General features: G+C 52.8%; 11 protein-coding genes across 11 annotated transcripts; 5 read left to right on the top strand and 6 right to left on the bottom strand.

Moving 5' to 3' along the window:
* Positions 1–32: 32 nt before the first annotated feature.
* Positions 33–1,789, top strand: abd1 (mRNA (guanine-N7)-methyltransferase; the record flags this gene model as incomplete). The annotated part of the gene is made up of 3 exons (XM_056653573.1): positions 33–1,477; positions 1,535–1,701; positions 1,755–1,789. The coding sequence occupies 3 exons, from the start codon at positions 33–35 to the stop codon at positions 1,787–1,789; spliced, it is 1,647 nt and encodes a 548-aa protein (XP_056514640.1).
* A 284-nt stretch (positions 1,790–2,073) lies between these two features.
* Positions 2,074–3,675, top strand: NUU61_002990 (SUMO ligase MMS21; the record flags this gene model as incomplete). Its single annotated transcript, XM_056653572.1, has 2 exons — positions 2,074–2,834; positions 2,913–3,675. 2 exons carry the CDS (start codon positions 2,074–2,076, stop codon positions 3,673–3,675), a joined length of 1,524 nt encoding a protein of 507 aa, XP_056514639.1.
* A 715-nt stretch (positions 3,676–4,390) lies between these two features.
* NUU61_002989 (DUF895 domain membrane protein) lies at positions 4,391–6,090 on the top strand (the record flags this gene model as incomplete). Its single annotated transcript, XM_056653571.1, has 4 exons — positions 4,391–4,636; positions 4,702–5,016; positions 5,099–5,721; positions 5,781–6,090. 4 exons carry the CDS (start codon positions 4,391–4,393, stop codon positions 6,088–6,090), a joined length of 1,494 nt encoding a protein of 497 aa, XP_056514638.1.
* A 1,092-nt stretch (positions 6,091–7,182) lies between these two features.
* Positions 7,183–8,260, bottom strand: NUU61_002988 (putative mitochondrial dicarboxylate carrier protein; the record flags this gene model as incomplete). The annotated part of the gene is made up of 2 exons (XM_056653570.1): positions 7,183–7,231; positions 7,311–8,260. 2 exons carry the CDS (start codon positions 8,258–8,260, stop codon positions 7,183–7,185), a joined length of 999 nt encoding a protein of 332 aa, XP_056514637.1.
* A 2,535-nt stretch (positions 8,261–10,795) lies between these two features.
* acuF (phosphoenolpyruvate carboxykinase PCK1) lies at positions 10,796–13,128 on the bottom strand (the record flags this gene model as incomplete). The annotated part of the gene is made up of 5 exons (XM_056653569.1): positions 10,796–11,429; positions 11,484–12,190; positions 12,520–12,720; positions 12,807–12,882; positions 12,947–13,128. 5 exons carry the CDS (start codon positions 13,126–13,128, stop codon positions 10,796–10,798), a joined length of 1,800 nt encoding a protein of 599 aa, XP_056514636.1.
* Positions 13,129–15,018: 1,890 nt separating this feature from the next.
* On the bottom strand, positions 15,019–16,326 carry NUU61_002986 (uncharacterized protein; the record flags this gene model as incomplete). The annotated part of the gene is made up of 1 exon (XM_056653568.1): positions 15,019–16,326. The coding sequence occupies one exon, from the start codon at positions 16,324–16,326 to the stop codon at positions 15,019–15,021; it is 1,308 nt and encodes a 435-aa protein (XP_056514635.1).
* A 1,645-nt stretch (positions 16,327–17,971) lies between these two features.
* On the bottom strand, positions 17,972–18,587 carry NUU61_002985 (uncharacterized protein; the record flags this gene model as incomplete). Its single annotated transcript, XM_056653567.1, has 2 exons — positions 17,972–18,333; positions 18,413–18,587. The coding sequence occupies 2 exons, from the start codon at positions 18,585–18,587 to the stop codon at positions 17,972–17,974; spliced, it is 537 nt and encodes a 178-aa protein (XP_056514634.1).
* A 280-nt stretch (positions 18,588–18,867) lies between these two features.
* NUU61_002984 (uncharacterized protein) lies at positions 18,868–19,492 on the top strand (the record flags this gene model as incomplete). Its single annotated transcript, XM_056653566.1, has 2 exons — positions 18,868–18,893; positions 18,946–19,492. 2 exons carry the CDS (start codon positions 18,868–18,870, stop codon positions 19,490–19,492), a joined length of 573 nt encoding a protein of 190 aa, XP_056514633.1.
* Positions 19,493–20,603: 1,111 nt separating this feature from the next.
* Positions 20,604–21,565, bottom strand: NUU61_002983 (PEX11 family protein; the record flags this gene model as incomplete). The annotated part of the gene is made up of 4 exons (XM_056653565.1): positions 20,604–20,766; positions 20,849–20,950; positions 20,983–21,325; positions 21,499–21,565. The coding sequence occupies 4 exons, from the start codon at positions 21,563–21,565 to the stop codon at positions 20,604–20,606; spliced, it is 675 nt and encodes a 224-aa protein (XP_056514632.1).
* Positions 21,566–22,322: 757 nt separating this feature from the next.
* On the bottom strand, positions 22,323–23,208 carry NUU61_002982 (SDR family oxidoreductase; the record flags this gene model as incomplete). Its single annotated transcript, XM_056653564.1, has 2 exons — positions 22,323–22,516; positions 22,599–23,208. The coding sequence occupies 2 exons, from the start codon at positions 23,206–23,208 to the stop codon at positions 22,323–22,325; spliced, it is 804 nt and encodes a 267-aa protein (XP_056514631.1).
* A 201-nt stretch (positions 23,209–23,409) lies between these two features.
* NUU61_002981 (uncharacterized protein) lies at positions 23,410–25,374 on the top strand (the record flags this gene model as incomplete). Its single annotated transcript, XM_056653563.1, has 4 exons — positions 23,410–23,582; positions 23,633–24,322; positions 24,372–24,652; positions 24,710–25,374. The coding sequence occupies 4 exons, from the start codon at positions 23,410–23,412 to the stop codon at positions 25,372–25,374; spliced, it is 1,809 nt and encodes a 602-aa protein (XP_056514630.1).
* Positions 25,375–25,895: the final 521 nt, after the last annotated feature.

The following is a 25,895-nucleotide window of genomic DNA, read 5'->3' as shown; positions in this document are numbered from 1 at the left end:
ACGCATCTTCTGCGACGACCACACCTTCCACAATGGATCCTTCTTGTGGCTCAGGATCTCCTAAGCCAACAAATCAAGGCAGCCACGCATCCCAAAGTGATGCCATTCGCTCTTCCGGGCCAGCGGCACGAGAAAATGGTTCTCCAGGGGACAAGAAGCGCAAGGTGACGGAGGAAGAAAGCTCTGCGGCCGAGAAACCACAACCGACTGGACCCGCATCGAAAAGAAAACGACTGCAAGAGCGACACCAGGCCCGGAAACGCGGTCGGACACCGCCATCAGTGTTTTCGCGACGAAACCGCTCAAAGAGCCCGAGCAATGCTACACCACGCGATGAGCCATCCCGACGCTCTCGATCCCCACTGCCACCGCGCTCGCCGTCTCCGGACCCTCAACCGCGACAGCGCAAGCGACCTGGGGGTGGAGCACGAGCGGGGATTGCAGACCGCGAGACTCTCCGGCGGCGACAAGAGGAACGGGAACGCGCGGAGGAGCAGGATGCGATGCGCTCGTCTCGAGATCGCGGGGTGTCGGATGTGGTTCGGCAACACTACAACGCGGTGCCCGAGCGTGGCCGCGAGTGGCGGAAAACCGAGAGCAAGATCAAGGGGCTACGGAGCTTCAACAATTGGGTGAAGAGCACTCTGATTCAAAAATTCTCGCCGGATGAGGAGTTCAGCGCCCGGTTCAATGATACAAAAGACTGGGCCGAGGACAGCATGGGACCGCCTCCCGCAGATGACAAGCGGTTACTAGTCTTGGATCTAGGATGTGGCAAGGGCGGCGATCTGGGCAAGTGGCAGCTGGCACCACAGACAGTTGACCTCTATGTTGGGCTAGACCCTGCCAACATCTCCATCGAGCAAGCGCGGGATCGGTACGACGCGATGCGAAGTGGCCGCGGACAGCGTGGTCGCCGTCCACCGCAGTCAATCTTCCATGCCGAGTTCTATCCCAAGGACTGCTTCGGTGAGTGGCTCGGTGACATCCGCATCATCCAGCAGGTGGGCATTGACCCCAGTGCCGGGCCTGGCGGCTCCATTATGGCCTCGCGCTGGGGTGGCGGCGGCGGCTTTGACGTGGTTACGTCCATGTTCGCCGTGCACTACGCCTTTGAATCCGAGGAAAAGACACGCCAGATGCTTTGCAACGTCGCCGGCTCTCTGAAGAAAGGCGGTCGCTTCATCGGCGTTTGCCCAAATTCCGACATCATCAGCAGCCGTGTAGCTGCATTTCACAAGCGGCGCCAGGAGCGCGAGGCTGCCAAGGCTGCCGAACCCGAGGGCCCCGAGGACGGTGAGGTTGAAGAGGACGACCGCGCACAGTGGGGAAATGATATCTACCGAGTGCGGTTCCCCGGCGCAACTCCTGAGAATGGCATCTTCCGTCCACCCTTCGGGTGGAAGTACAGCTATTTCATGCAAGAGGCTGTCGAAGAGGTTCCCGAATATGTCGTGCCGTGGGAAGCCTTCCGAGCGTGAGTATTCATGGTATCTATATGCGAGGTGCAGTGCTAATGGGATTTATATACTAGTCTCACCGAAGACTACAACCTGGAACTGCAATACCGCAAGCCGTTCCTCGAAATTTGGGAGGACGAGAAGAACGATCCGGACCTGGGTCCGTTGAGCGAGCGAATGGGTGTCCGGGACCGGGCAACAGGCGCCTTGACGATGACCGAGGAGGAGAAGGAGGCTGTCAGTGAGTATTTTCTGTGTCCGCTGAACATTTCTCCAGTTGCTGACCGACTCCAGGCTTCTACCATGCATTTTGTTTCTACAAGGTCTAACCTGGTCTTGTTTAGGTATGCAGCAATTGAAGCTGTAAACTCCTTAGTATATTACTTGCCATTCAATACCAAAAAATGCACGTTCAAAGTAAAGCGTAGACAAATATCTCGACTTGCATACATCCAACTGATAAGCGCTTATCGCCCGATTATAGCCCGAACAGGAATAGCGTTGTCGCGTTCGCGTGTTATCTCGGCCGTGGATCTTCAATCTTTTGTTCCTCGGAATCTTCCCTTCAAAGAGAAGGACTCACCAAACGACGCATGAGTCCCGGGTCCTCAAGATGTCCTCCGCAACCCCAGCCCGACGGCGCACTCTTCTGTCCTCGCGCCCACCATCCAGCGCCCGCAGCCAAAACCATGCGCGATCCGAAACACCCCCTATGCCCACCTACGAGCCACCCGAGGCACCACTAACAGCAGAAGGGCACCATCAACTAGCCTCACTCCTGCAATCCCAATACCTGCGCCACCTGAAAACCCACCTCCAGCACGCGACAGAAAAACTGACCGACTCGGCCGGCGAAGTCAACGAGCGGCTCAGCGACGCGCGGGTGCGGTACGAGCGCAGCAAAGAGGCACGGCGGCGGAATGCGGGCGAGGATAATCAAGACGGCGAGAATCACAACAACAACGATGACGAGGAAGATGATGATAATGACGAGTACCGCCAGTTGGGCGAGACCGAGTTGAGGGTTAATGCCACGACTGCTCGCCTGGAGGAGTCGATGCGTCGCATGGTGGACTCCGAGGTCCGGCTGCAGGGTCTGACGGATGCTATAGGGGATCTGGAGAATGAGGAGGGCGAGGCACAAGCGGCGGCGCTTGGGCAGAGACAGACGCGCCAGCAGCGGCGTCGCCGGGGAAGAGTGGAAGATGAGGACGACGCAGAGGCGGCAGATGAGGATCCCCAAGATCGGGACTATCAGGGCACCCCTGAGCGAGAGACTCGCGAGCGCAATGCGCAGAACCCGCCGAGTCGCAAGCTGGATGGCCGGCTACTTGAGGGGGTAGAGAAATGGGACGGGTTGTCACTGACAGAGAGGTACGTTTGATCTTTTCTGGTCACTTAATATGCCTTTTTCCCCGTGTTGGTTGAACCAGATTCTTACTCCGTCTCTAGATATTCGACTCACAATTCGTATATCGGCTTTTACCGCATTGTGCACGACTCCAAATTCCCCGGCGACGAAGTGCCGCCACTCCCGCACTCATCGACCTGGTTCGCACACATGGAAGACCCGAACGCAGCCTCGCGCGCAGCGTCGACAACCCACGGCTCATCCCACCAGCAGAACCGGCGCACTCGCAACCGCAACCGTGAACCGTCCCCCGCCGACTCCGATGACATTGCCATTCAGCGCGAGCGCATCTCCCTCAAATGTCCCCTTACTCTCCTTTCTTACCGAGACCCTGTAACGAGCACCAAATGTCCGCATAGTTTCGAGCGCGAGGCTATTCACGACATGATCAGCCGGAGCTCTACTACTATTCCCCCTCCCTCTGGTCGTGGAGGTCGACGTATCCGCGTGGTCAAGTGCCCGGTATGCTCCATCCCCTTGTCGGCCGACGATCTGCGGCCTGACCCTGTGCTGCTGCGGCGAGTGCGACGTGCAGAGGAGCTGGAGGCGCGCGAAGAAGAGGAAGATCAGTTGGGAGATGACGAGAATGGTGGGCGTAGGCGCAAACGGGCCGACCGCCGCAGTGGTATCACGCTAGCCAGTGATGCTCCAGGCGACGATGACGATGATGATGCGATGGATGTGGATGTCGATCTTGAGGATGAATCGTCACGTCCCCGGATCAAATCAGAGCGGAGGGAGATTCCTATTAAGGATGAGCAGGATACGTCCCGTGGAAGCGAGACTGAAGATGAGGACGAATAATGAAGGGTCGACATCCATGGATAGCCGAGCATGTAACCCAACAACAGTTTGCCTAATATGGTAATTGGCCGCTATCTACAGCCCTAGCGATCTTGATAAGAAGATGCGCCGGCCTCGGTTCGCCCCGGACACAGCCCGCCTTATCTGCCATGTCTCACTCTAGAAATATCCCACGGTATTCATACTTACTTATCTGTTCCTCGTTTTTCTATAGAATGACTTCGGCACATCCACGATCCAGCCCGTCGGTACTCGAGTCCCTGCGATACGGTTGCACAGAGCTGTCAGAGCACCAGTACCCTATTCCAGACGATGCAGATTAGAGTGTACTCGATGTGACCGTGAACACACAGTAACCAGCCGGTACCATCGCGGCGTGGCTCTGAGAGGCCAATCACCCGACCAGTTCCCCCGCAACCAAGCGCTGTTCTGGTGGCGTTCGAAACAGACCGGGGCCTGATGTGACCCTGCCAGAGGTGGCTGTTCTGTAGTGAAATGCTGCCAATTCAATCAGGCCTCGGATTTTTCAAAGACGCTTTAACTCTTTAAAGCTTTTACTCTCCGCCTCTGTTTTCTTTGTGTTCCCTGCCCTCCCCATTCATCTCTTCCTTTTCTACTCTCACTTTTTATTACTCCCACTCTATTGCTCTCTCTTATTTTCTCGTGTCTTTCGTTTATTCTCTCGACTGCCATCTCATTCGTCGACTGCTCCACAATGGAGAAACAACCCGCCCATGTCACGGCGGACAATCCCTCGGCCTCGGTCGTCGATCCCCCACGCCCCAAAGGATGGATGTACCGATCGTTCAATGTCGGCTCCTGGTCCACCAGCTGGTACGCGTCGCCGCGTATCCAATTGGGTATGGTCGCCTTTGTGTGCTTCCTCTGTCCCGGCATGTTCAACGCGCTCAGCGGCCTGGGCGGCGGCGGCAAGTCTGATGCCTACTTGGCGGACAACATGGTACGATTGATGTTGTTTCTAACTCGAATCCTTTTCTAATTGATCTGTTGATCCGATGGTTACAGAACGTCGCGCTATACAGCACCTTTGCCGTCGTGGGCTTTTCCGCCGGCACGTTTGTCAATCGCCTCGGTGTTCGTCTCGCCCTGTCCTTTGGCGGTACTGGCTACACCCTCTACTCAATTAGTCTGCTGGTCTCGGAACATCGCTATGTCCCTGCGTTTAATATATTTGCTGGCGCTTATCTCGGTGTCTGTGCCGGTCTACTGTGGGCCGCGCAGGGCACTATCATGATGTCGTACCCGCCGGAGCAGAACAAGGGCCGGTATTTCGCCTGGTTCTGGTGTATCTTCAACGTCGGGGCCTGCATTGGCAGCTTGGTATGTTTTATTCCTTTTTCACCTCGTAATATTAAGCCTTTCAGCATTTGGTCCATCCAGTTCATACTAATCACAACTACAGATTCCCCTCGGCGAGAACATCCATGTCACCACGAACAAAACTGTCAGTGACGGCACCTACATTGCCTTCATTGTGCTGATGTTCGCGGGCGCTTGTCTGGCTCTCTTCCTCTGCGACGCTGACAAGATTGTTCGACCCGACGGCTCGCACGTCATCCTGATGAAGAATCCCAGCTGGAAGACCGAGATCGTGGGATTGTACGACACGCTGCGCTCCGAGCCCTACATCATTCTGCTGTTCCCGATGTTCTGGTCCTCCAACTGGTTCTACATCTACCAGCAAAACGGCATCAATGCCGCCCACTTCAATACCCGCACCAAGGCTCTGAACGGCTTCCTGTACTGGTTCGCCCAGATCGTCGCCGCCGTTATTCTCGGCCCGCTCCTGGATGTCGAACGTTTCCGCCGCAGTGTGCGTGCCAAGCTTGCCTTAATCTCGCTGTTCGTCTTGACCATGGTTATCTGGGGCGGTGGCTACGCCTGGCAGAGGCACTACACCAGGGAGACTGTCGCGGCCGACGACTTTGTCCCGACAGACTGGAAGACACCGGGCTACGTGGCGCCCATGTTCCTTTACTTCTTCTATGGCATGTACGACGCGATCTGGCAAGGGATTGTTTACTGGTAAGTTTCTACACTCCCCTAGGATACTATTTGCGTGGGCATACTAACATGGTCAAAAGGCTGATGGGTGCCCTCGGCAACTCGGGCCGCAAACTCGCCAACCTCGCCGGCTTCTACAAGGGCCTGCAATCTGCGGGTTCCGCCGTGATGTGGAGTCTGGACCGCGACAAACTGCCCTTTATGTCGGAGCTGGCCTCGAACTGGGGTCTGCTCAGTGGTTCCATTCTCATTGCAGCACCCGTCGTCTTCTTCAAGATCAAGGACTCGATCCCGGTGGAGGAGGACTTGATGGGCACCGACGAGACCGTCGAGGATGTGCTGCCGCCTGGATTGATTGAGCAGAAGCGTGAGGGCCAGGGCAATCCTTGAGAGCGTGAGAGTAGTAAGGTAGAGCATGCCCGCAGATTTCTTTCATCTATTCATGTCCTGATCTGGGCGAACGGGTGAGATGCTCTTCTTATTATCATTCTCTGCCCTGTTCTTGTGCTTGGTGCGTGCCTTGCATTCCCTTTGCCTGAGGTTAATAAAGGGGATTAGCTATGCTGCTTTGTTTTCTTCTTTTCTTTACGCTGTTAATAGCCATGGTCTGGTGTTTACGATGACATGCTTGTTTCTACGACTGATCCCACGAGCAATGGACAAAGGACTTACAAATGTTTTTTTTTACTACGTAGTTTCTTGTTCCAGTTCTTCTAGGTACAAGAACTAATATATGTAGTCCTTTTTTTGGGGGGGGGGGGGGGGGGAGGTACATAAGCAGTTTACTGGGTAGATAGCTAATGACCAGAGAAAGTGTAGAAAAGAGTAAATTAACATACAACCTAGAAGCCTACCTGAAACAAGCCGAGAGACAATCCATGAAAAAATGGAAAAGCAGAAACAGAACACACTCACGAACTGGAAAGCCATGAGCTGGAATGGAATACAAGACGAATACACAAAACAGACAAGGAAAGACAAGACCGGGTAAGGGGTATTCGCTTGTCGAAGCATATCACAAACAATAAAAGTGAAAGTGAAAAGGAAAATGAGGGTCACCTCGGTCGTTTTCCGCGGAGAAGACCCCGGAAGAGGCTCACCCTGATTTTTTCCTCTTCACCCGGGCCTAGATGTTGAAAGGACGCTCGGTAACTTTTCTTTTTCTTGGGTTTCCGGGGAATTTACCGAGATCTTGCTTTCCCGGGTGTCGCGGAATCGCACCAAGAAAGTTATGGAGTATGGCTGCGAATAACCGGGAACGATAGCCAGTTCACTGGACACGGTATTTCCCAAGAATTTGACACTAATCAAGAAAGAAAGGGAAAGGGGGAAAAAGAATAGCTGAGCGAGTCTATCGATATGGAGCGGAATCCGCTCAACAATAATTCTCGCTGGTAAAGCGTAATCGGGGAAACAAAGACAATATGTTGGGAAACGACGGGCCCACGGGAGGCATCGGGCGGATCGATGAAACGGTCAACTCTATTTGGTGATGAGGTTGAGATAGTCGGCGACAATCAGAGTCACCATACTGCCGATCACGTATCAGTGGGTCAGCAAAAGAAAAACGTCACACCCCGATCGGGAAAAACACAGTGGGGGCAACTAACGCATGAGGCGCGATCCGCACATAGTAGGTGCCAAAGCCACGGTAAAAGCGCAACCAACCCTCCTCCTTGGCGACCTTGCGGGCGCAGTCGAGCACACCACGGTAGGGCAGCTGGCCCGTCTTAGGATCCTTCTGCTGCTTCTGCAGACGGGTCTTGATAAAGTCGAACGGCAGCGACAGGAAGCTGGCAAAGAACCCAGCAATGGCCGAGGCGGCGAACGTCTGGTTCTGCGCCGAGAGGCTGGTGTGTTGCTTGAGCTGCTGCTTCGACTCGGCGAAGAAGGTCAGCTGGCCCAGGTTCAGTGCCATGGCCCGCACGACGGTCGGCAATGCGCCGGCCCACAGTGCGGCGACGCCTTCGGTGCGTGGGATGCGAGCCAGTGCGTCAAAGACCGAGCGGTAGTGAGCGCGCGCCTCGGGCGGCTTAAGTCCGTCGGCCTGCATACGCACGAGGGCCAAGTCCGCTGGATTTCCAATCATGGCTGCGATCCCGCCTGCCGTGAGCCCCGCGGCTGCGCGCTCGGCGAAGGTGACTTTGCGCTCGCGGGCCTCGGCGCGGGAATTGAGAGTCTTAATGAACGTGTCGAAGAAGCCCAGCCGTGCGGTGGTGTAGACGGCCTGGCGGAGCAGTCCCGCGGACAAGCCCGTATAGAGATCCAGTACCTTACCAGCGGCGATGATGTCGCGCGTGATGCCAAAGGCCGAGGGGCGTGGTCCTGTGCGGGCACCCTCACCGGCCAGCTGCAAGCGCACTTTCACCATGTCGACGGGCTGGACAACGACCGTGGCCGTCATGCCGGCCAGTCCGCCGTTGACAAAAGGCAGCACAGTGCGGGTGTACGGATGATGCAGGAAGTCAGTGGTGGTCTTCGACTCGATGGCGGGTTTGGTGGCTTCCTTCGTGGACATGGCTGTATTGCCGGTAGATTCTTTGACGGAATTTGATGCCATGGTGATGCACAAGATGGGGGATGTCCCAGACGATGGATCTAACGGGAATAAATGAGTTAATGGAAACGAATCTCTTTTGTCGCGACAGCACAGCATCCAAACTCCATCCCATCCATAAAAAGAAGTAGTCAAGGGGAAGAGAACTCTCCAGATGAGCGGGTGTTCTCTTTGGGAATTCACAGGCGAGAGGGGAAGGGCCCATGGAAACTCACCGATGACGTACGGAGAGAAGAGAAGAAGATGAACACAGAAGTACAGAAGCACAGAAGTAGAGGAAAGTCAAGGTCAGGTGCGAAGATAGAACCGGGTTGGGTCTGAGCTATACTTGCTCGTTGGACAGGCTTGAGATACTTCAGCGAGGCAATCCCCGTATTTAAGAGACATACATTGTGATTCCCGTCTCCACCTTGATTACGTCGATCTGTACTCAGAGCTTGTCGAATGCGGGGGATTCCCAAGTCATACTCGGAAACTCGGGTTCTTTTCCCTAATTTCTCCTAGCACTTGCAGCCATCAACTGCAACACTCCAACATCACTTTATGACTTTCTCACTCCTTCGCCGCTGTGATATCTTCCATCTGTTCTACTTCAGGGCGATGATGGACCCACGTCATGAGCCAACCGGGGCGGCAGAGATTAGTGCCACGAGCTTAAGCCGGAAACACCCCCACACTGGCCTCCATCTGACCCCGTTGGTCTGAGCGCTGACTTCTCCGGACTTCTCTCGGGGCAGCCCATCGCGGTCGTTCCATCTGCCCGACATTATCCGAGGGAAAATGACAGTCATCTTTCAGGCGGTTTCCTGTTTGGCAATCGCTTCAGTTCCACAATCTCCAAGGTCTGATTGGCGTCCAACAGCATATCGGCAAGACAGAGCCATGCCATCGGCTGTGACCCTCCTCGATAATCTTCACCCGCTCATCTCGGGCCTGTCATCCCGAGGTTGCTACTCCAGGGGATAGTATGTCCGGCAGTGTCTATCGGGCGATCGACAAAAAAAAGTCCGATCCCGCTGCTAGCTCAGATCAGTTGTTATGCAGCAGCAAATTCACGATGGGGGGACTCTTACTATCCCTGGGATCTTCGGCCAATCCTGTGGCATGCAATTATAACCAAGACAACACTAATCACTCGTCGGCCGCAGCAGTGTGGGGAGCTGTCTACTCGCTGCAATCCTCCGGTCTGGGGTGGAGGCTGCTTCTTTTCGCCGATGACCGGCACTATCTATCGGACGATGGCGGTCACCATCTATGCCTGAGCCAATTGCGCTCAACTGGATTGGTTCGTTGATATTGAAGCTTACCCGGTCTTTTGGTTTCTATCGAAAGACTCTTGTCCGCGCATCCTGGTCGGCAATCTCTCGGAAAAGGCTCGAGGTTGGTGTCCTGGCAGCTGACGTGTGTTGTGCGATATTCAACCTTGGATGACTATCCAAATAGTCACCAGAAAGCCAGAGAGAAAGAAGGGCTGTATGAACAGTAATTACTAAATGAACTACGGTCTGGAAATCGAAAATCACTACAACGTCCATATCCAGGAAGATTTCGAATCATCAACACGCTCCTCTCCAACGCTCTTCATTCCCTACAACAATACATCCTTGTATACCGTCAGCAATGGAATGACCGCCCGGACAAATCCCAAGTCCGCAAAGTGATCCTACATGTCTGTACCAGTCAGCAATTCGACAGAAAACTATATAGTAAAGTATTTCGACCTATCACCATTCACTGTCCCTAAATAACATCACACAACAATAGTAGTAGTCAGTCCGGTAGTACCAAACCTAGTGTCAATATCAACAATGACAGCCCAAATAAATGCCGCGGAATCCACTCCGGTCCGTCCCCGGACTTTCCACTTTCCAGCCCACACCCGCGGAAAGACGTCTCGGTAAATTCGGGCCCGTTGCCGACACTTCATACCGGCATTCGTGGATGGATCCCGAGGATAAACCCAGAGGGAGGGGATGGTGCATGGGTTCGGCAATGGGATTGACTGACGGCGGGCTGTTGGAACAAAAGTTGTAAAGGATGAATGCTTTCATAGGTTGCATTTTACTCAATTCTTCGTTTCATTAATAGCGTAAGAGCATTTTCCTGGGAATACATAGAGTTTATACCGAAGAGATAATGGTGGTTAAATACTTTCTACAACTAATGTCCTAACTTGGGGTGATGAAAGTGAACATAAATCGGTTTCATGACTATGGTATAGGCTTTCCATCGGGGAACTCCGCAGCCAGTTACAAGACATGTCAATCGAAGCAACCATCGAAAAACACACATCTGCAACAGAAAAAACAAACAAACAAACCCAGGTCGGGAGGAGACATAACACATCCTGACACTTGTCCCGACACAAGTGCAAACAGGGTAGAAAAGAAAAGAGCAAAAAGCACCAGAGATACCCAGGACATCAGTCGTCACGACCAAGCAAAGAAAAGGGGGGGAAACGCCATGCAAAAGACTTGAGTACAGTCAGAAGTTAAATGCCAATTTTTGAAGGAAAAAACAGAGACATCAGCCTTCCATTTACAGCTGGGGACCGGCAGCAATGACCTCAGGCGTAGCCTGGTCAGAGTACTTCTTGAAGTTCTCGTTGAAGAGGGTACCCAGTTTGCTAACCTCATCCTTGAAGGAAGTGGTGGCGGTCCAGCTGTTCTTGGGGTTGAGGAGCTCTCCGGGAACGCCGGGGCAGGCCTTGGGGACATGTAGGTTGAAGACATCGTAGGTCTCGTACTCGGCCTGGGCGAGCTCGCCGCTGTGGATGGCGTCGAGGATGGCACGAGTGTACTTGAGCGGGCAGCGCTTGCCACCGGTGGTGGCGCCGGCGCCGACCCAGCCGGTGTTGAGCAGCCAGGCGTTGGCCTTGTGCTCCTTGATCTTGTCGGCCAACATGCTGGCGTAGCGCATCGGGTGCAGTGCCAGGAAGGGCTGGGCGAAGCATGACGAGAACGTGGCCTGGGGCTCGGTGACACCGTCCTCGGTACCGGCCATCTTCGAGGTGTAACCCGAGATGAAGTGGAACATGGTCTGCTCGGTGGTGAGCTTGGAGATGGGCGGCAGCACACCGCGGGCGTCGCAGGTCAACAAGATGATGTTGGTCGGGTGGTTGTCGCTCTTGCAGGGGATCTTGGCGTTCTCAATGTACTCAATCGGGTAGGCACTGGAAGACGTTAGAAATGAAGTACAGCACACAAGATTGAAGAACAAAACTCACCAGCGAGTGTTCTCAGTGAGGGTAGAGTCGTCGTAGTTGACCGAACGGCTGATCGGGTCGAAGACGACGTTCTCCAGCACGGATCCGAAGCGGATGGCATTGAAAATATCAGGCTCCTTCTCAGCCGAGAGGCCAATGCACTTGGCATAGCAGCCACCCTCAATGTTGAAGACACCACGGTCAGTCCAGCAGTGCTCGTCGTCACCAATCAGAGCCCGCTTTGGGTCGGCGGACAGAGTGGTCTTGCCGGTACCCGACAGACCAAAGAAGACAGTCACATCGCCGTTCTGGCCCTCGTTGGCCGAAGAGTGCAGGGTCAAGACATTGTGCTTGACGGGCATCTCGTAGAAGAGGACGGTGAAGACACCCTTCTTCATCTCACCGGCGTACTCGGTACCCAGAATCACCATCTCGTGCTCGGCAAAGTTGATGGCCACCGAGGTGGCTGAGGTCATACCCTCCGTGAAGCGGTTGGCCGGGAACGAACCGGCGTTGTAGATGACATAGTCGGGGTGGAAGTGGTCGAGCTCCTCCCGCGTGGGCCGGATGAGCATGTTGCGCATGAACAGGGCATGGTAGGCACGGGCACAGACAACACGCACACGAATGCGGTAGCGCTCATCCCAGCCAGCAAAGCCATCGACGACATAGATGCGGTTGCGGGTGTTCAGGTAGTCTACTGCGCGCTCACGGTTGATGCGCCACACCTGTCGATCAAATTAGATGACGTCATACACATGATAGCCTCGGTTGGGCGGGGAAGGCGCCAGCAGCCGAGGAAAGCGGGAAAGCACGAGGGAGACGAGACAAAAGGGACAGGGAAACAGGAAACAATCCATCAGGCAGACTGGAATGCACCCGGAAGGACGGTATTGACAAGAACTGCCAGAAAAGCTTGACCCCCCGGGTGCATATGCAAGGGATCCTGGTGGAGCGTGCATCGGGCCCATCTGCAAGGACATCCGAGAAAAATGCAACAAAATCACGCATAGAATTTGAGGATTCCAAAAGAAAGAAGGGAAAAAAAATCACTCACATCAGGAGTCATGGGCTTGTTGACTGGTCCCCACCAGACTTGACTTTCTGAGGATTCTTCCTGGACAATACGCTTATCGGAGGGCGAGCGACCAGTCTTTGCACCAGAGTATGCGCTGAGGGCACCACTTGAGGTGATGGCAGTACCGGTCTCGTAGACCAGAGCATCTTCGTAGAGAGCGGGAACCGAGGGATTGGCAATCTAGGTGAGGTTAATCAAAACGAGAACACAGACGGCTATAATCCACTCCCAGAAGGACAGTAACCACCAGAGAGGGGGCTCCTTACAATGGCGACTCGGTCATAGTCGATGTGTGCAGTCTCGTGCAGCTCCTCCTCCAGCTCGGTGTGACCCTTGCCAGGCCTGTAGAAGACAAGTGGTTAGCGACGGGGGGAAGTATAGATGATGAGAGACGAAGGGAACATACTGGACACCACCAGGGTGGAGGGCAGTACGATTCACTGATGTGGCAACCATGTTTCTGAGTGAGGTCGAGTGGTAGTTATTGTTGCGTTGTTTCGCGACTTGTTGTTGGATGAAATCAGTAGCCAAAGGACCAGGAGAGCCGGGGCGACCTGGAGGTATATAATTCTTTCCAGCAGGGGCCATGGGGTTACGAAGAACGAGGTATGAAGGACGTTGCCCAGTGTTTCTCCACAGTTCCACGGGTGATGTCGGGGCTGAGGGCCGAGCTGAAACGACACGCGGGTTTGGTGATGGATGAGGTTTGCAAAGGGCTGGAGATCCGACTTGACCCGAACGGGGAGGCCACGAAATGGACTCGGAGCGGAGCTGGATTCGGCGGAAAGGTCCAGTGGGGGAGAACCGGGGGAATGGAGATTTGGCTAGAATAATGAAATAATTAAAATAGAATAGAATAAAATAGTAAAGCCCAAATGACTCCTTTTGCGTGGTTTTACTAGATCTATAGATGTGAGGGCGAAGCTATGACTTTTATGCCCCGGTTCACCTCGGTTTAGATGTCCAAGTCGTGAATCATCTATTCAAAGTTACTTGCAATTCTCATTCTTTCCCATGAGGTGAATCTTGTGAATTTCGCACTGGAATGACGCGCAATGATCTCACCAGCAACCTTGGAAAAGTCTCATAGTCCCCTAGTCCGTCGCATCGGCTGACATAACCCGGAGCCCCCCTTCCCTTCCTATCGAACACCTCGAAATTCCTTCGGAGCCAAAAAAAAGGAAAAAAAGAGAGAGAGAATGAAACGCCGACGATGACGACAATTTCGGTTAAGCCAACCGGAAGACTCCAATCTGGCGGCGAACCAGCCGAGGATGACCGCACCTGAAAATCCACGGCGGTACGGGCCAATCAGAAGCCGCATATTGGGACCTCCAAAACATTGTTCGGGGGCAGAAACTATTGCCGGTTCAACTGTGTGTGCTTTTTCGTGTTTTTCCGGTCCCTGAACCGCCGAGTTTCTAGTAATCGGCCATTTGAGCCTGTGAACACTGCCGTGATGTACCCGGCCCGGCCTCGGGAACCTCTGTTTTCTTTTTGTTCTCTCCTTTTCTTGAATCCTTTTTCCCGCCAGGATTCCAGTACCATTGTAATCCTGGTTTACGCGATTTGTCTCGGGCGTGCGCGCGTGACACCGAGTACGAACTATGTAGGGTCACCACAGCGAGACTCGCTCTCTAGGGCTGGCTCCCTGATGGATTATGGGCATGTGGAGACCGGAAGGGGCGTGCCTGTCCCAGAAATAAATAATAAAGAAAAAGAAAAAGAAACAAGGCATGAAAATAGATTGACGAAACCCCGGGTCTCGATTTCATGCATCTATTGCCTATCAAACGGATCAACATTCATCAACCTGCAGATTCTCGGCCACCATCTTCTATCAGCCCCCCTAATTCTCCCGCGATATATAAGAGAATTGTTTTTGGGGGCATATTCAAGTCTCAACTATCAGCCGGGTCTCTGCCCAACCAGCATCGCCGGTTTTAAACCGGTCTGGGCCAGAAGATCGCCCGAGCTCCTACTTTCCCCGACGCCTTGTCAACTTCCCTACAACTCACGTCATCGTGGGCCAGGGAAGAAGAAACAAGGTCAATGTACTATACTTCGGCACTGTGCTTTCCCCCACCTCCTATGACTCGTGTGGCATTGGCCATCTTCCGACGTATTCAAGACACAATACACGCTTTGATCCCTTCGCTTGGCGGCTTGGCTTGAATCTGGGGAAACTGTCGCGTGGCCCTCGGGCCCCTAGCTTCAGCCTACATGCGGGGTATATATACTCGGGTGGTTCGAAGCGATGTAGTAAAAGAACATACCAGATAGTTAGATGTGGGGTTGTCGGCTACCGTCGCTATAGTACGTAGGAGGCAAAGGTCATTGGAACAGTGGCATTGATACCCTCGGTTTTCTTCGCTTTTTTTTTTTTTGCATGTTCATGCCCATGTCAATTTCCATGCTCCGTGCCCCAATCCCAGTACCAGTACCACCCTTGAAGATCAAAGGCATCTCCCACCCTCCTTACTCAAGCGAGGGTTGCCACTCTTGCTCGAAAACCTTCCACTCATCCAACCGGGACTTGTCCCACATCACATAGGCCCACCGTCGCAGGGGCTCTGTCCGAGGGGAGAAAAGAGGCTCGTCAAATGGCAGCGACCATCGTCCCCACAGCCAAACGTCCCGGGGACCGGGATTTCGGTCTGGATACCAAGGCTTCATGCGCGATTTGCGTGTCTCAGGGTCGACGTCCTTCACAAGGTAATCACCCCAGGGTCTCGCAGGGCTCAGATAATAAGAACTGAATTCCGGAAGCCCTTCTCTTTCATTGGTGGCGGCAATGATATCAAGACATGCCTGGGGGGTCTCTGCTTCTGCGAAGCGCCGAATATGGGCCAACCCGAGGCACATATGATGCTGTGGAGTGTAGAAAACAGATTTTTCTGGAGGATCAAGGTCGATGTCTTCTTCGTCATATTCGAATTCGTTGGTTCGGGTTTCGGGGAACGCTATCAAATCAGAAAGCTCAGGATGGGGATCATGCCAATAACGTAAAAGAGAATGGATATGGAGTACGAGGGAAAGGCTTTTTTTACCTGGGGTGATGATTCTCAACAAGAATTCATAGATGCAAGCGAGTTGCTCGATTTCCTGTGCCGGGTATTCCTCGGCAAACCGACAAATACAGGCAAGCTGCGCAATTTCACGCTCTTCAAGAAACCCGAAGTATTCGAAGGACCCGTTTTCTGGCAGAGACGCAACTTCAGTCGAGCCTTGCAGGAGACTGCAGTAGATTTCGAAGCGATAGAGGGCACACTGGATTCGATTTCTCTCCCTCCCGGAGAGCGGGCGTGGAGAAGACGCCGATTCCCCAGTGATTGGGTTCCGAGCCAGAACGTCAGAGACGAGTCTTTTTGTAAAGAACTCGACGTGAGGCTGAACTGCGGCGAGTTTTCGGGCATGGGACAGCTTGAACCGTACTGAGCGGCGGAACTTCCCTGATTCTGTTCGATCGCGATAATCCTCAGAAAAGCTATCAAAGAGTTCTGGAACTTCCGCAATCTCTTCAAATTCATCAAATTCATCCAGCGGTTCAAACGCCTCTCTAGCAGCCTTCACTGCCACAGCCTCATGAAGCAGGCTTTTTGGGACTTGTCGTAGCAGAACCCTTTTCGTGATTCTGGTCTGGCTGCGTTTGAAGACTGAATATAGAGAGGGCCCTGATAGGACAGCCAACTCCAGAGATTGGATATCAGGAATGGCCTCCAGGATGATGTGAATCAGCTCAGGGGGAAGCTGATCCAGTCTGGCCTTTGGCTCTTGGGTGTCCATATTGGGATCGGGGTGTGGCTCTCGGTGATGCCTAGCATTGTAAAATATGAAGTGAGTTTGAAATTCAAGCCTTATGTCTGGTGGCTTTACCTTCCGGTTGAAAAGGCTCAAATTTCGGATGCAGTGTGGATGCTGAGAGCTTGAAATCTTCTTGGCCCGTCCTTTCTGGTAGTCTAGAACGACGAGAAAGTAGGAGAAAGAGATTGGTAAACTAGTTACCTCGTAATCAGAAGGGATATGGTGGCGAGTAAAGGGGTAGAAAGAGAACAAGCAAAAGAACGGTATCAAACATACCACCTATTTTTCGAGGCATCCAGGAACTGATTGCTTAAACTTACTGGGTTTCATCAATTCTAGAGTCTAAACGACTACCTCATTTATAGTACTGTCACTTATTTACCCTAGAGATAGAAAACATAATAGTTCTATACTATTACCATAGATAAGGAAATGATATTAATTGTTTTTGCATGCTATAACTATGAAATAAGCATAATTCCCTCAAAGGCTAAGTACTAATATAACTTTCCATCTGGGCCATCTGCCCTCTAGCATTCAAGCCCCCATTAACTAGCTCTAGCCTAGACAGCACCATAATTGGAAGCTATATACATTTGCATACCGGCCTGTTTTTGGTATTGTGATGATTTTTCGTCTCGTGTTTGTTTCATGGGCTTCATTTGCCGTCGAGGTATGCTCTCTATTTCAGCGCCATTGACAATCCCGACTTCCTTCCTAACTTTATGTTAGATAAGCTGGGTCTTGACAGCTTTTCTCTGGGGCATTTGGCGCCTGATCATAGGCCTCTCTCCTGGGAGTGGGATGGGGCCTCTCGATTTCAGCAAGCAGGCATGGACATTTGGCCAAGTCGCCTCCGTATTAATGCTGGTGGCGCCCCTCGTCAACATTATTGGAACTTGGGGACGTGAGTTCTTACAAAAGTTCAACTTGAATGAACTATTTCTAAGACCAGGACCAGGATATCCAAGAACAGACCCAACGAGCGACGAGTGGTTCTTGCCCCGGCAGTTATCAGAAAATCACCAATCCTCTCCACAATCTTTAAATTCTGACGAATCCACTGCACCGAAGGACCCCGAAAGACCAGACACCGGTCATCCCAGCTGTCTTGGCGCCGCAGCTACGTACCTTTACGCGGCTTGCACCTATACCGGGCTATACTTCCTCAGATCATGGGCACACGGAGCAAGCCTTTGTACGTAGTTGGACGGTGGGGCATGGTGATTCCGATGGCGCTTTGCTGCTTCTATTGCGTGGTGCTTTGCGCACTCACTGTTGAATTGGCTGTATCGCAAGATCGCTATTGACTACGGAGGTTTTTTCAGTTCTTGAACTGTGGCTTTTCTATGGGGATTTGGATTTGGTATAGGCTATCTGGGTCTCAGAAAATGTTTGCAGTTATCGGTCTCTACGTGTTGGGTGCTCTGGTACACAGGGCTAATGGGTGGAGCAAAGGTGTGTTCTGGAAACGAGTCTTGTGCGGCGATAACTGAGTTAATCAGGAACAAACTCCTGCAATTATTATGGAATTATCTGCTATTAATGGTTTTCTTTCTGCCACAAACCATCCGCTAGTAATATGACCAACTACCCATGGATATATCGGTTCCTTCCAACCCCAAACTCAATACCAAAGAAATCCCTCTCGCTGACTTCCCTCCCTCTTCCACCGACCAAGCACCCCCTTCACCTCCCCCGCCACAACCCGAGCATACCCCGGCCCAGGCGGCGGTCCACTCGCCCCGATCTGCTTCGCCGGGTCCCCGGCCACCCAAGCAACAGGTCCCGGAGCCCGACCAGCACAAGCTCTCCGAACCTGCTCTACCTCTGTTGTATTGTACCCACGACCGAATATCACTGCACTGGCTGGACTGCCGTAGTTATGCGTGCCAACGTTGTCGACGTGAGGAGAGTGTGGATCACGGCCCGCTAGAAGATGGGGTAGTTCGGTCTGGGCCGCTTCGATGCTTTGGATGAAGTGGATCACTGGAAATAGCGGGGGGGTTAAAATTAACATCCTTCCTCTAGGCGCTCGCCAGATTAACACCTTGATGTGTGTACTCACCTTCGTATTCGGGCTGTAGCGCTTCGGAGACGGGTTTGCCGATATGGGTACTGCGGCCGCAGAGCACGACAGGGAAACGTTTGGTTAAAGTAGCCATCCGTAGTAGCTCTTGGTATTCTAGGATCCAAGTGATACGTAAGAATTTCGAAGGGTTGGGGATGTTTTCAGCGCTCATCGGACTATTTATGGACTGTTCATGACGTCGAGACAAGCCACGTGGGGAACTTGGAGAGGTGGGGGTTCAGCTTATGTATGTGCATCTGCCAACAATCCCAGTGATATTGCTATTGGCTCATGTACGCCACTGACAAATTTCTACTCTTCTGGTGGACAGCGCAATGACTCGCTGGCCAGTATGGCCCTCGGGGCTTTATTCAGCACTCGGCCGACTTTTGGGCTATTGAGGGACAGCTCGGGCATCGCATTGCCGAACGCATTCATTATTCATCTTGATCATGAACCTCGAGATGCGATCCTCAAAGTCGAGTATGTATAAAAGCGTAGGAAATGCCCTAGCATCCCTTCCCTGTGAGGATCGAGGACGGCGAGGACGGCGTTGACGCCATCCTCTGGCTCTGGGAGCATGGCGAGCAGTATGGGCTCGACCGCACGCGATTCGTGTTGAGCGGGGGCAGCGCAGGTGGGAATCTAGCCTGCGCAGTGCCATTCCGACTTCACGAGTATTTCAGGCAGCGGCAGCAGGGACAGCATGAACAACATGAGCCAGAGCAAAAGAGGAACAACCGTATCGGTCTAGCCGGCATCGTCGGGTTCTACCCCAGCACCGACTGGACACGCACCCGAAAAGAAAGAGACGCAACAAACCCGATTGCTGCAAAGAAATCCATCATCACACCAAAAGTGTTCAGCTTCTTCGACAACTCCTACCTTCTGCCCGAGACCCTACCCAAACAGTCCGGCACTAATACCGTGGACATGTCGCACCCTTATCTGTCTCCGGGTCTTGCGCCAACAGCGCAACTGCTTGCGGCTTACCCGCTCTCTGTGGTCCTGTACACGTGCGCCTGGGACCAGTTGCTGGTCGAGGGAAACGCCTTTCGGGAAAGGCTGCATGCCTAGTGGCAGATGGGCACATGGCTCATGTGGGTGGGATGGTCATGGATGACACCTTCCATACATTCGATAAGAAGCCATCGTTCTGGATGGGGAATCGTCTGCGCGATGAAGTATACCGGGATGTAATGGAACAGCTGCGTATCATGTGGAGGACTGAGTCCTTCTGACTCGCTCGGGCTGTGTGTGTAGATAGCAAGAAATCCAGTGGATATATGACTGTGGTATCATTCTTGGTGATTGATGACATTCGACAGAGCGGGGGCCTGTCAGGCGGGGTCAGCTGCATTTTTTCCCTCGACGTGCTCACTTGCCATAAGTTGCTCTTTCGTCCTCTCGTCCTCTCATCCTCTCTTCCTCACTTCCTCACTTCATCTCTCCTCATTCTATTCACGTTCCATATCTCTGTCTCTCGGTATGTGTTCAAACTCTGAGACCTGAATATCAGTGGAGTCCATCTGACGGAACTAGATCCACCGATCACCACCATCAACATGTCTGGTCACGCAAGCTGTCCCAAGTGCGGTGCCTCCATCTCCGGCTCTAACAAGAGCTGCGGCTCATGCGGCGCTGTACGTTGGTTTGCTTTCTTTTGTCTTCAGTTTCTGTCCGACTAACTCTGAACAGAGTTGCCCTGTTTAAACCCTTCCCTCGACTGGGTGGGCTACGATGTCCTGGTGTACATGAGTTGTTGAGAAGAAGAAATGGAATGGAGTCGAGTCGTGGTGTTGACGGTTATCAGGCTTAGGCATGGGAAGGAACGGGACGTGCGAACTTTGTCTTTATTTTACCTAGTCGACTTAACTCGATGATGCTTCTACGAATCGACGTTTTAATCAAGATCATAGATTGATATATACGAGAACTGAAAGACCAGAACACAAGTTCAAACGGAACGTCTGTAGAAAGGAAAGTGCAAGTAGCGGGATATAGGTATGTAGAATAGCAGGCCTCGGCACTCGTGCGTCACCGGCCAAATTCAAAGAGTCTTGCCTCTTCACTCTCATTCTCGGGCTTCCTGCCCTGCCGGTATGAGAACCCAGTTCCCAATACCAGCTTCGAAAAGTCCGTCCCCCTTCCCGGGGGCGTTTTCGTCTCACATGTCAGGCCCAGCCGATCATGCGGTCTTGCGCCACTGGGACCAGACACCGATCAAACTGCTGATGGTACCGCCGATACCGACCAGACCGTCGTCGAGCGACACAATGCCCAGGGTGGCAGCCGGGACAGACAAGTCACACAGGTCGGACACGAGCTGTATGCGAGCGGCAGCGCGTTCCCTGCACGAGCGGGTTAGCTGTCATTCTTTGTCGTTCCCTTGCTTCTTGCATCAAGAAAGCGAGGATGATTATAATAACATACTTCTCGATCTTCTTAGCCTCGACAACGCCCTCGCCCTCCTTGCGGTTGATAGTCTTCTCCTTCTCCTGCAGACGGAACAGCGTGTAGACACCCGCCACAACACTGCACGCCAGACCAGCCCCCAGGCCCGGTACGCGTTCTCCTGCAGGCGCTTCGCGGAAGCCAGCTTCCGGACGCCGATGGTGTCGACGACTGTGATGGTGTCGAGGGTCAGATAGCCCGCATAGCCGAGCTGGCGACCGATAGCCAGATAGCGCAGCACAGGATCGATGGGGCTCTTGTTGTCGAGGGCGATGGCGGCGGCTTTGAGGTGCTCGACGAACTTGCCGATGCGCAGGATCTTTCGCGTCGTGCCGAACTGCTTCTTGACCGCGTTGTACGGGTCGATGGCGGACTGCGGCCGGTTCGTGCGATACAGGTACCAGGCGTAGAAGCGGGAAAAGTATTGGATCGTGCGGAGGAGCTTGTCGCGACCGACTGGAGGTTTTGATCGGGTTGCGTTAGTCGAAGACTTTTAATGGGGTTATGCGACTGCAGCAGAAATGAACCGAGCGGAGAGGGAGCCCACGGCGCGACTTTCTTCCCCTCCTCTCTCCTCCCCACCCAGTCATATCATCTCCATCAAGCCAGAAAATAAAACGATCACATACCCGTCGTCGCGACAAAGCGCAGGTAATGCGCCAGGGCAGGGTGGTAGACCAGAGCGTCGGCGACCATGATTCCGTCAATTCCCGATTAGTTCCCTAAGGAGGCACGCGATCAGCCGGGGCACAGCGGGATACCAGGATCGAAGAGACCACAAGCACACCTACTGATCCAAATCAAACAGATGAGGTTCGAAGCAATGACGGAGATGGGGATTAAATGGGAAAAGGGTAAGGGGGAGAGGAGAGGTGCAGTCGGTAATTGACGGCGTCTGGGGAGCCGCGGGCAACCTCGGTTGAACCGTCGGCCTGTGGGGGAGAGAGCCGGGTTCGCCCCGAAAATGCGTCGATTGCTGTCACGGCAATTCCGTGTCATGTGAATTGCTTGTCTCTGGCTCTTGTCTTTCGGGTTTCATAATTATCCGCCTAGAGTTTATGAAAATCTTCGCTAAATCAAGGACAAGGTCGAACAACACCTGGGCAATGTTTTCTCGCTTCTAAATTATCACTCTCCACTCTATTTTAGGAACTAATCTGAGAAGAAGGCTAGACGAGCTATTGTGCTGGCAAAACCCTTTGGCTTTGAACTCGAGATATTCTTTTTCACTTACTGTGATGTCGAATCTACTTTTGACCATACAGCATGTATAGTTAACTTCTAATGATTTGAAAAAGCTTTCAATTTGTCGGAAATCGTTCTACTACTCTTTGAAAGGTTGGCTATTATCCTATTCTTATACTCGATATTTTCTCAGCGATCCAGTCAATTTACGTCTATGTAAGTCAAGTTGAATACAGACCCCGATGCAACACATCAACATCCAGGGCACTCAAAGCCACTTTGCCTGATCTCCATTATGGCTCAGAAGCAAGCCGGTAGTCTTTGCATCCAGACGCTCAATCACCTGGAGGCACTTTCTCACACTCTCCTCAGGCTGTATCTGCCCCTTACAATCAGGCTCAACCACCTGAAACTGCTTCAGCATGACATTGTCCGCTTCGACCACCTGAGAGGGTTTCTCTCCTGCGATGATATTAGGATCCACCACTTGCCGCAACAAAGGCAAAAAGAAAAAAGAAAAGAAAAGAAAAGAAAGGCCACTTACCTTCCCACGTGTCAACCCATCCAGGGCTTAAAGCCAACGCCTTGATGCCTCGAGGCGCAAGTTCTGCGGCGTACTTGGCGATTTGGACATTCATCCCGGCCTTTGCGACAGCGTACGCGACGGCATAGCTAATACCAGACTTGTTGATAAAATCCAGATCCGCCATAGCGCTGGAGATGTGCACGATCTTCTTCTGGACGCCCCTCTCAATCAGGGGCAGAAAGGCATTTGTCGTCCATAAACCGCCGTAGATAGCGGTACTGAGCGACGGGTCGAAGATTCTCCGGACGGCTTCAGCATCAAAGGGAATCTGGGTCGGATTGGACGATATGCTGGCGATGTCCACGGCGTTGGAGTTGTGAATCAGCACGTCTAGCGTGCCGCCTGTGACGGCGGCTGCGGCCGAGGCAGCCTCAAGAATGGACTTTGGGTCCGTGACATCACCTCGGATAACGTGCACGTTAGGGTGATTAGAGGCAAGCTCAGAGATGTCGGGCGATTCGGGGTTTCGCACAATAGTCAGGACGGTGTTGGTTGGATCGGCAGCGAGTTGGCGCACGAACTCACGGCCAATGCCCTTGGAGGCTCCGGTGACGGCATAAGAAGACATGGTTGGTTTTTCTCGGGAATTAAGAGATTGATTATGGCCATATTCGTTTGGCTCATGTCCCTTTTATATCTTTGGAAGTATATACATTCGGCGGATTACAAACGCGACCGGATGATCCGGTTCCCCCGACTACCCAGCAAACCGGGGGTCATCCACATCAACCGGTCGCTCCGTTTCCTCCCCGGCTCCTGATGCGACACTATGGACTCCCCAATACCTGCAGTCAAGAGGAGGGCCTGCGTGGCGTGCACGGCTGCCAAGGCGAAATGTATGCCGCAGACCCTCAACCTATGCCAGCGGTGCGCTCGTCTGGGCAAGTCATGCACTTACCTTGATCTTCCGCAGACGAAGCGGAAGCACAAGGCTGCACCGAGGTAATCATTCCCAACGCGTATGGCACTTGTGGTATTAATTATGGATACAGCCGTAACCGCGTGGAGGTACTAGAGAAGAAGGTCGACCAGCTGATGTCGCAGCTGGCTGCCTTGACCCGACAGAACGAGCACATATCGCCCAATACGTCGAATACACTCACCAACGAACTGGGCTCATCGCATGATCCCGAGCCGGAATCACCAGCCATTGCGGAGCTGTTAGAGGATGCTGAAAACCCCTCCCACGGCCCTGATCCGCCGACGATCTCTGCTCTAGAGGGCCAGCCGTCTATCGTAGATCGAGGGCTTTTGAGTGAATCCGAGGCTGAGCTCTTGGTTACGACCTTCCAACTTCACTTAATGCCAAAGTTTCCCTTTGTGTTGATTTCACACGGCGAGACAGCCGCCAGTCTTAGGAACCGGGAGCCTTTTCTCTTCTTATGCATCGTGGCCGCGACAATGGGCAGTGCGCATCCTCTGCGCCCAACTGTCACCGAGGAGATTATGAATCACGTTACGTTGAGAATCGTGGCGCGATCCGAGAGGAATCTCGAGTTGCTCCGCGGTCTGTTGGTGCACAGCGCATGGTACTCATATCCTGCAGAGCGATATCACCGGCGACTCCTGCTGTTGATTCAGTTTTGTGTTTCTACTCTATACGATTTGGGGCTTCATAAAAAGCCTAGTCTAAGTTCGGATGAGCAGCGGGCGCTGCTTGGTACGTATTGGCTTTCGGCTAGGTAAGGGTCTCTGCTCTGGTGCATATGGATTGGGCTAACTCTATATCAGCTTCGCCGGTATGTTCGGCCGGCCGAGTATCACGAGGGAAGATAGTCGGACCAACGAATGTATCGAGGGTATAGCATCTACCGAGCATCAGTCTGATCGATGGATTGCGCCTTTCATCCACCTCCAGTCTTTCTTGAAAACAATGGATGAAGTCTACGGTTCGATGCCAACAAGCGGGGGGAGGGTGCTCGTTCAAGTCACGCGCAGCTCGCTGCAGCGACAATTCGATAGCGTGAGGGCATGTGTAGAAAGAGATGTCTCAAAGTGCCCTTTGTCAACAGGTTTGTCTTGGCCCCGAGGTGGTTGAGTGGTTGATGTAGATGGACTGACCGTTCCAGTGAATGCAATCCGCACTGAAATAAAATATGCGGAAATCCGGCTCGAGGAACTATCTCTTCAGAAGGAGCTGTGGATTGCAGAGCCTGCCAGCGCAGTCCGGACAGTCATGCTGATGGGTATCATCGAGCGAAGCAAGGAGCTTATTCACACGATCATAAACCTACCAGCGTCCGAGATCTCCCAAATTACAATAACCACATGCGCTCGTACATGTACCGCAGTGGGCTTCATACCCACAACAGTATTGACCCTTCTCCATCTCATTACTGGTCCGAACGACACCACCATGGAACCCACGGTGCAGGCCGTTGTTGATATGGCAGATTATCCCAATCTTGTTAGAGAGCTTGCCGGCGCGCTGGAGACGAGAATTGAGGGAATGTCTGCCGCAGATAAAGAGACGGATATTGTGGGCAGCCTTTGCTCTAAAATGCGGCTGCTAGCTCGTTGTTATCCATACCAAGTCAGGGAAATTGTTGGAAATGTGCCGTCCCAAGATGCAAGGCAGGATACGTCCATGATGGCAGTTCCCGGCAATGAGGCTGCTATGACACCCCAAGTCTGGCCGTCTATCTCCGGCGATTTGGATGAGATATTTCCTGTCGACGACATCCAGTGGGATTCTCTACTGAGCACTTTCACTGGTCCTAGTCAGCAGATCTGATGCTTCCGTCAATTATGTTACAGAGCAGTGGATATAATTTATGATATAAGTCTTTGTGATCGTAGCGAAACACTTCCCCGATTCGAGTTTCTTGATGCTCGCGTAACTTAGTTCAGCTAATCGGGATAAAGATAAAAAAGAGGGTGGTGGTAAAATTCGTTATTAAATAGCGTATTCTAGTGACCGGTGTAGATATAAATCTGATCATCATCAAGCTTCCTCATCTAGGGCCGATAGGTGGTGTAGGTCCCGATGATTACCTCTCCTATATCAAACGTGGTGGCCTTCCCCTGTGCTGGACCGAGTTGATCTCCAAAGACTAGATCTCTCATGCGCTGGGAGAGTTCTTCCTTGCTAAGCCGGGGTGCCATATTGACCGAACGTGTTGCGAACTGTTTAAAATTGTTTAGATGAGGTTGTTCAAGGAAGTGGGGGGACAGAAGTCTTATTTCTGGAGACTGCAGATTCTGTGAACATGATAGAGACGGCTGGTGGAGGAGAACAGGTCCAAGCTTGGGGCG

This window comes from Penicillium alfredii (assembly GCF_028826965.1).
Source record: "Penicillium alfredii strain IBT 34128 chromosome Unknown utg000004l_segment0_segment0, whole genome shotgun sequence".
NCBI lineage: Eukaryota > Fungi > Ascomycota > Eurotiomycetes > Eurotiales > Aspergillaceae > Penicillium > Penicillium alfredii.
This window is presented reverse-complemented; position numbering and strand designations above follow the sequence as displayed.